The sequence below is a fragment of the Hipposideros armiger genome, unplaced genomic scaffold (assembly GCF_001890085.2).
Source record: "Hipposideros armiger isolate ML-2016 unplaced genomic scaffold, ASM189008v1 scaffold_46, whole genome shotgun sequence".
Classification (NCBI taxonomy): Eukaryota; Metazoa; Chordata; class Mammalia; order Chiroptera; family Hipposideridae; genus Hipposideros; species Hipposideros armiger.
The window spans coordinates 1,637,554-1,646,929 of NW_017731396.1; the positions used below are offsets into that span (position 1 = coordinate 1,637,554).

The window sequence follows — 9,376 nt, forward strand, 5'->3', positions numbered from 1 at the left end:
GGAAGGGAAGGGAAGGGAAGGGGGGAGAGAGGGGGAGAGAGAGAGAGAGAGAAAGAGAGAGAGAGAGAGAGGGAGGGAGGGAGAGAGAGAGAAACGGGTACAACTCTTTTGAGTGGCATGTGGACTTTCTTTAAACACAAGTTCATTTGATAGAAATAAAATATTAAAGGGAAAGCGTGAGGTCTAAAACCATTAGAAACAAAGTATTACTAGCCTAATGCAGTATAAGAATTAAAGCATTATGAAGGTTCAGGTCATAGCCACCTGAAATAAATGACTGCTGAACAGTGATTTAACAAAAGCAATGTTAGTATTTCGATTCTACTTTGGAAGCATTCACTATCATTCGAATCCAAAGTCAGGGCTCCTCTAACAACAGTTCCTACGCAGTAGAAACCATGTTCCTTTGGATGACAAGGTTCACATTAAAAATCAGTCCTAAAATAGGAACATAAGTGAAATCTATGACATATACACGCACACAACTTTGATGGGCGATGACTATGAAAATCCACTCTGTTCTCGTTTCCCTCCCCCATTTTACCATTTCAAAAATAATTTGCCTTCAAAAGCATGTCAGTAAATCTGCAAGTTTTAAAATAATAGAAACCACGTGTCCCATGTGTTCGCCAGATTCATTTTTTATGATGTATGGTCCTCTGCATTAAAATAAACATATTTTTGATAAAGGAAGTAATGAAAAGAAATCAAAGAATCCATTCCAAAAATTTCACATCTCAGTGCAGCACAGGACTGAACTTATTAAACTTGGCCACCTAATAAAATGGGACTTGTGGTCTCGGTTAGAGGCACCTGTAAATGATAAAAAGGTGTCCGAAGTTTCAGTGGATGAGGGATCCAAAATATTTTCAAGTCTGGTAGTTTTAAGCTAAGCACTGAAAATAACAGACTTCACATTTTTATGCTTGTCCTTCATTTTTTAAAAATATGTGTTTATGAAGATTTCAAAAGAATTTTTCTGACACCCATAAATTTCGATAACTGCAAGTAAATGATATTGAGACCAGAAAATAAGAATTCTATTTTAGAATATATTAAATACACATAACTGGTTCTACTTATCATATCACCCTTGAGGCTACAGAAATACCCATAGCAGAATTGTTTAATCTCCAGGTAATTCTACACCCTACTGTAAGGAGAAGCACATCTTACACTTCAATATCTGCCCTCTTGTTTCTATTCTATGAACAGGTTTTTCAAGGACAGAATGCTTCAAGATTCCCATTTGATCAGTTTTGGTTTCTAAAAGAACTTTTAATCTTCTCTTTTCAACCAATAGGTAACTACAAAATAAAAAGTATTAAAAATGAAAGCTAAATAAGCTTCAAATCAAAAATTAAAGATAAACACTAGTGTGTGGCAGAGGAGAGGTAAAAAAAAAAAAAAGTCTGAACTAAAGTCCTTAAGAAGAAGCCCTCTACTTAGGGCTCCACAGAAATGCAATCCCACACCAAAAAATGCACAGCCCACTCCATGAAAGCAATGAACTCATTAACGGCATTAAGAAACAAAGGAAAATCTGGGAGGAATGAATGTGTGTTTTACTATCTTTTAAAAATCAAGAACTGGTCTAACATCTACGTAATGTATTTGTATAAATTCTTATTTTTAAACTCACCTGATTCATTTTCAATTCCTGTTGTGTTCTGAAAAGATACACACAACAAAGAAACTTCTTTGATTACATGAGCCCTAAAAAGAAAAACAGACAATTGTAATATGTACCTGCCTACAAATTTACAGTGATTTAAAACCACATACAGAACTGCAGGGTTTGCTCAAAGGGCTATTCATAAAGCAACTCCACGCCAGATCAACTTCAATCTATGCTGAGAGCTTACTTCGCAGATTTATTAGCTACAATGAAATAGATTTCTTACTAATCTTTTCCAGGACTTCACTGTGCTCTACAATTGAAAGCAGACTCATTAGAATGACATCAAATTTTTGCTTTGGAATTGCATCATTCCTAAGAAGAAATAAATTAGCTTTGTTAATAGAAGCACAAAGCAGTGCTGAGTAACTTATTAAGGACAATTATGCAACGTAATTTTCCTTCTTTTACTTATATCAACACTGTGTTGAATACAAACACAATTAGACCCCGTTACATTATTTTGTTGTTCGAGTTCCCAAAGTAGAAGGTGGATTTAATAAAATTTTCATGGGGAGTTCTCTTTGAGGAACAGAATAAAAAACCCTGTAGCAAAATGCAAATGTTTTTAAAAAGCTGTTTGGAAAGAACTACAATTATCCCTTTAAAATTTTTGTTCAATGTATTAATAGTATAATGAAAGATCAAGACGACAAAATCATTTTTTATAAATGCATATGACATACTTGTTTCTAAGTAACAGTCTATGAAGACATGCAGCATAGATCCTAGGAGTCATTTGAAGTCATTCCTAATAAGTGAAAATCATGCCACTTTAAGTAGCACTTCTGTAATATTCTAAATGTTTCAGCACATATACATACACACACCATTAAGCATAATTCTATTTCTTCATTAACTTACTTATAATAATTCTCTCTGCTTCCTAGAACCCCAAGACGCTGCTCACCTTTTAACTCTATGTTCTAATTGTTAATAAAACCAAAGAACGTGCAACTTAATGACATTATCCGTACGCTTATAGAAAAATATACTGCCTACCCACGATCATAAAAAACAGTGCTGACATTTTACCCCAGATCATTAATAAGGATAGTTTGGGGTTTCTGTTCTTGAGCTACTTAACCACACTCACCTGATCACCTTTAACAATCAAAGGCACTATATTTAAGTTAGGGACTGGTCACCTGAACTGGCTTTTATTAGTAACTAGCATAGGGAATGCAGTCCGTAACTTGCATCTTGTTAGAGAGCTCAGTCTAGCCAAACCAATATAAACCTTTAGCAAGTACTCAGAAAAATACAATTTCAGGTAACTTAGAGGTTCACCCAGGAAGTCCATTCCTTTCCATTGTAATATTGAGCTTCTTTCTCCTATATATTTAGCATGTCCTTCTTTAGTATACATCCTATATTGAACATAATCCACCCTTTTCTATGAGACTCAAGATCGTTATGAAGTTACAAATGTATAACTGAGTGTCCAGCAGTGAGTGATGAGGCTGGTGGTCCAGGAGCTGAGCACGCCTGACCCCCTCCACCACAAATGCCTACTGACTGCCATACAGTCCCACCAGGAGGATGTATGTGACACCTTAGGCCCCCCGGGTGAATAAAATATCCAGGGTCTCACTAAGCTTTTTATAGGTGGATTTAATAACACTGGCCACAGGGAGTTCTCTGAGGAACAGGACAAAAAATCCTGCAGTAAAATGCAAATGTTTTAACGAAAGACCTGTGGAAAGAGCTAGTGCTTTACCGTTTCCTTTGCTTTGCCTTTTCCTTCTCACGAGAATCATCAGTACCATCATCATAACCATCTCTTATGAAGCTCCTCCTAAGACCAGCACGCACCGTGCTACCTTCACATAAACCAGCTCCAGAAATTTCAGAAAGGTAAGTACTAGCGTCCTCAGCTAACAAGACACAGATTCAAGGAGGTGACGATAACTCAGTCATGGCCTTGTGATTTGGGTTTCTGCTAGCGCTGCTTGCTGTATTTCACCAACTTTTTACTCCTGCCTCCATCTGAACACCTAGTATGTGTCAAGCACTGTTTGTGGGCAGCGAGCAGACCTCCAGGGGAGGAGACCTGCAATCAACAAATAAGTAAGTAAAAGGTGTAGTATGTCAGAAAATGAAGTGCTTTAGAGAAAAAGAAGGATAGGGAGGAGATAGGGATTCCAACCTCTGTCTCCATCTCTGCCAGCTTGTTATCCAACAGTACAGGCCGAGAGCCCACTGAGAAAGTGACAGCTGCGCAAAAGCCGGGAGAGCTGTGAGCCCGGCAGGTATGCGGAGGAGCTTCATAAGGAAGTGGGAAACCCCACAGGACGGTGGGTCCGGCGTCTGAGGAGAGGCAAGGATGCCAGGGGGGCTGGGGCCCAAAGAGAGGGGAAGCAGAGGAGGGGATGTCAGAGAGGCATTTGAGGGGCGGGGGTTAGCAGGAGCAGATTAAGAAAATTTAGATATTAAAAAAATAAAAGCTTGATATTCAAGGTTTTAATACACAAGTACGTAACTTTTCAAGATACTGCTTCTAAATTCTAGGACAAATCATCCTTACAAATATTTAAGTTAATATATATGGGCTTTGCAAGGTGAGCACTGTTCACCAGAATGGCTATAGGAGAGCTGAAGGTGGCAGAAGTGACCTAATGTGACTTAGATTTAAAAAGAGACCGTCAGGGCGAAGGCAAGCACACCTCTTAGGGGGCTAATGCCCCCATCTAGGCAAGAGATGATGGCAGCTTGGCCCAGGTAGTAGAGGAGATATAAGAAGTAACTGGATCCTGGATATATTCTTAAAACAGAGCCCCAAGATGTGCTGCCAATTAGATGCTAGGCATGAAAGAACGAGAGTAAGTCAGAGATGACACCAGGGTTCGTACCCTAAGGACAGGAGCTGCCACTTTCTGAGATGCCGCCTTTTGCTTTCCATGTGTTTTCCATTTGTTTTTCCCTCTTTGTTTAACACTTTTATCTTTTTCTTTCCCTCCCCTTTTGGAGCTGCGGGATCACAAGCACAACTGAAAAAACAGAGATGCCCTAACATCTGAAGCCTGGTAACTAAAATATTAACGTACATTCGTCCCTCTATTGGGATTGGTTCCAGGACCCCCTGCGGATGCTTAAGTCCCTTATATAACATGGCTTAGTATGTGCATAGAACCTACGCACATCCTCCTGTATACTTTAAATCATCTCTAGGTTACTTATAATATCTAATACAATGTACGTGCTATGTAAATAATTGTGATACTGTATTGTTTAGGAAATAATGATAAGAAAAAAAGTCTGTACCTGTTCAGTACAGATGCAACCATTGTCAGACTATTGGGTTGTCGGAAAAGTCATGACGCATTTTTGCAACAAAAAACACAGAAAAAACACGTCATGACTTTTCTGACAACCCAATACATATTACCCATCAGCAACAACCTAGCTTTTCCTCGTCCTGCATATTTTCAATCCTCGGTTGGTTGAATCCACAGATGTGGAACCTGTGGCTATAGGGGGCTGGCTGTACTTAAAACATTTTCTTTCATTTGTTATCTTAATGAACCTCAACTTTTTCTTAACAAAATGTTAGAATATAATTCAGATTGTTATATGATTAATAATCTTCTCTGACTTTCTACACTGTCTGTTCCCTCTTTGTCCGAATAGGTATACAGTCATCGTTTCTTTCCAAAGAAAGGAAGGATCTTAACTTTTTTTTTAAGAGTTCATGACATACCTGTATGCTTGGACCCTCCTGTCAATCACTTCTAATCCAAATGGCTAAGAACCAGACCCTCGTTTTTCTCTCTCCCTCTTGACTCACAACATTGTCCAATTATACATCTAAAATATTTACAATATCAAAAGGACTGCAAGTCAACACTGACTTCTCAAATGATATTTTTTAAGTTAAATTCTTTATTAAACTATACTAAAAACAAGGGATGTTGTAACAAAAGAACCGAGACTTTGGTAGTGTCTCTCAACAGAGGACCATTGCATTTTGGGCTGGGCAACTCTTCCTTATGGGGGACTGTCCCTCCCTCTAAGGCCATTTAGCATTGCCCTGGTGCAAGCATACTCACATTTGGCCGTCAAAAATACCTACACACCCCCCCAATACCCTCCCAGTTGAGAACCTCTAAACTGTAGACTCTAAAAGTTGTTAGCGACTTAAGTTCCTTAAGATGCCTCCAGCACTGCAAAACCCCTGCACAAATGTCGAGGTGATCCTACATAACTTTCATGCGAATATTCAGTGTTGACCTCAATAGCACTTTTGTCACATACCCACTTAATACAGATACCTCAAGGTCAATGTCTTTTCAAATGTGAGAGCTTGAACTATCAATCCTATCACTGTAGACACAGAGAGGAATCTTTCCATACATATCATTGAAACTTAATTCTATCAAATTTTTAAAAATGCTGAACAACTAAGTACCTCTGGTTTTCCAAAGGTAAATACTGAAAATCTTAAAATCCCTAGGCCATCTCTGATCCTGGCTTCTGCCTTTTGGATTTCTATGCCTGACCAAACCTTCTTGAATATTTCTATATCTCTCTCCCATTCCACCCTGTTGATGTTTATCAGATAAAGTGCATTAGGCACATACACAAATATAGAGCACGTAAATTATCACCAACTATTCTTTACTAACAGCACACATGCCTAGAAAAATAAGAGCCTGATCTTGATTTTACATACCCAAGGTGTTAATAATATACATGTACTTAACTTTTTAAGATATTGCTTCCAAATTCCAGGACAAATCATCCTTACAAATATTTAACTTAATAATATGATAAAGATGATTTGATTATACATGATCAATACCAGTACAGCAATAAAATATTTAGGGTCTTTATTCGAATACTGGTCCTTTAAAGTGTAAAGACCACCTGAACAACTGGGAAGCTGCTGTCATCTGATAATGGAGGGCCAGAGACCAGAAAATACAGAGGTACACAGGGCACCCCATTCTCTGGCCAGACTAACACTGCAACCACATCTCTACCACCCATACTCTGCCATAAGGCAGAGTAAACTAAAGACAGACACAAAGTAACATTAACACATACAAGAGGTTCAATTGTCATGTCAGCCCTTTGTAGACTTGTAAGAACTACAAAAAACTATATGAAAGGCAAAGTAACAGCACATTCTTTAATATTAGTTTAAGTCTGGGAAGGATGGGAGAGAATTAGGAAAATAGTTCTTTGGTGTGATTTGCATGTATGTTCACTTGTAAATCACTGATATTATTTTGCAATTATTCTTTTGGATCAGTTTTAATCTTTTTGGGCTATCTTTAAAATAATTAAATTTGCAACATTCACTTAGAGGTCACTAATATTATTTCACAATTACTTTTTTAAGTTACAAAAAAATTACACATTGTAATATCAAGAGTCAGAAGAAACTATTTTAAGATTCAGGAAGCAACATATAGCTTATGGACAAATAGTAAAACAAATAAAAACTAATACGGTTGTATTAAAATTGAAAAGATCATAAATGTAGTGAAAACATGAGCTACATGAAAAAAAGGTAGGAAGAAAACTTTTGTGAAAGGTGTCTTAGAAAGTGCATGGCCTACATAAGATAAAAAAAAATATTCTAAAACTACATAGAGTAGATTTTTCATGGTAAATAAATATTGTGGCAAACACAAAGATGATTAAGCTATCAGGGGAGTAGATTTACAGTGTTTAATTAACACTGACCTTTACTTACTCTGACCAAAAGATTCTTGCAACCAGAAACTGCTAGAAAAAAGTAATCTGAAAAGTTTAGAAAATCTAGAGGGAACGTCTAGGAAAAAAACCTAAACTATGCCCATTTCTCAAAAGCCATTTTTACTCACTTCTAAACACAGCTAGTGTACTCATTATAAAAATCTACCACTCATAATTCCTACCAAAAGAATGGAATCACCAAATCACAACCTATAAATTCTAGATATCAATATGAAAACACTTAGCACCTACGCTATGGATTACACAAAAGCACATAATTCATAAATATTGAATCTGCCCAGGAATTTGCTAAATGAAAAATCATTCATTTTCCTTTTCTAAAGTAACAATTTCACAATAATCATTTAGAACATCTAGTTTCACACTAAAAACCATAGCCCCAACTTTTATTTTACAAGGCGGATTATATTACCAAATTAAATAAGCTAAACCGAAAAATCAAACCTGGTATGTTTATCATTTTAAGAATAAAGAGGTCTCACGTGAGTGCGTGGGTAAGTGCATATAAAGTGACAGACTGAGAATACAGAGTTGATAAGTTGCTGAATCAGAGGGTATGAACTCTTATAGCTGGGAACTCGTTGTTCATTTCTCTCACCTTCTAGAATGATCTCTATCCAAGGCAAAAAGGCAATCGTTTCACAGAGATGTAACAGGGAGGAATTTCCCTACCTAAAAAGTGAGCAATACAGACAATAGAATGCTCACAAATAAACCAGTAATTTCTATTTCAATTAATCAATTAGCTCAATGAGGCCCATAACTCACCAGACAAATACCCCGGAGCCTGATTCCCCAAATTCATAGGGCTGTGTGTCCTGCCACAAACCTAAATAAGAAGGCAGAGTTTAAAGACTTTACTCCAGGTAGGAGAATTGGATACTGGCGAGTTTCCACGGTAACGGGGTGAAAACAGAGGGTCTGCTGTTATGAAAGGCTTTAGAGCTCCAATGAGAAAATGGGGTTGATTAGAGCTTCTGTTTGAAATATGTAAGTTAAACAACACCATAGTAAAATGTTAAATAGGAAACTGGTGGATATGCTAGGAAAGTACTATAAATCTAAATTTAGATTATGGCACTCTAGGGTTTTTTCCTCCCCTAGAATCTTTCTCCTTTACTTGGAAAATTTTTTTAAAAATAGATTAAAGGAAAAATTTTCAAAAAATACTGCTCCAAGCATCCATGAACAAAGAGCTAGCTCAGCAATTAAATGTACAGCAATTGCTGACTATTTATCATCTACCTGGTTGAGGTTACGGATAGCTATTAATATATGCTAAATTTATGTATCTTGATTAAATGTATACATCTATGTCATTATAGTGCACTGAACATGTAATTTATTACATCACAAATTTCAGGTTTTGTTTAGGGTTTCTACAGTAATTCCCTCTAACCCCACAATTAAAACTACCTAGTTCCTCTACAGAAATAAAAACATATTACTCTCACTAACAGTAGGATATTCCTCCATACAGTACTAAAAAGTAAAAAATCATTGTCAATTTTCCTGGATAAAGTAACTCCACCCCAATAAAATACCCTTGAATTAAAAAGTTAATTTCCTTTCCTTAGTTTCAAGACAAATTGCCAAAAATATAGATGTAAAAATCCACATGAAAGGGTGGATGGATGAGGGTACACATGCTCTGATAAGAACTGGGCCACAGGTTCAAAATTATATTACAAGTCCTGTCACCCCCAGGAAAAGTTCAACTTAACCAAATGTTGACTGTATCGTCTGTAAAATAGCATCAAAATCAACGAAGTTCCTATAAAACGATCCTTTTCTAATATCTCCCTATGTTAGATGCGTGAAAACCTTGAAGTATTATAAAAGGAAAATTAAGTCAATTCTTTCCTAACACTCAAATGTCAAACTTCCAACTCAAACACAAGATTTCTAAAGCAAGATGCCACTATTGTTCATTTCACAATTCCCAAAATAAAGTCTCAATTAACCCCTTTGAGT

The 9,376-nt window shown here is 36.8% G+C and overlaps 1 protein-coding gene across 4 annotated transcripts in view; it reads right to left on the reverse strand.

The window, feature by feature from the left end:
* The window catches only part of PRDM2 (PR/SET domain 2), a 109,847-nt gene extending 108,129 nt beyond the window's left edge, over positions 1-1,718 (reverse strand). For all 4 annotated transcript variants that reach the window (XR_002123678.1, XM_019639764.1, XM_019639758.1 and 1 more), the window contains exon 1: positions 1,643-1,718. Coding sequence is in view for 3 of the 4 variants with exons in the window: in XM_019639764.1 (XP_019495309.1) it covers positions 1,643-1,651 (9 nt within the window). In the remaining variant the exon portion in view is untranslated. The remainder of the gene's footprint in view (positions 1-1,642) is intronic.
* Between the last annotated feature and the right edge of the window lie 7,658 nt (positions 1,719-9,376).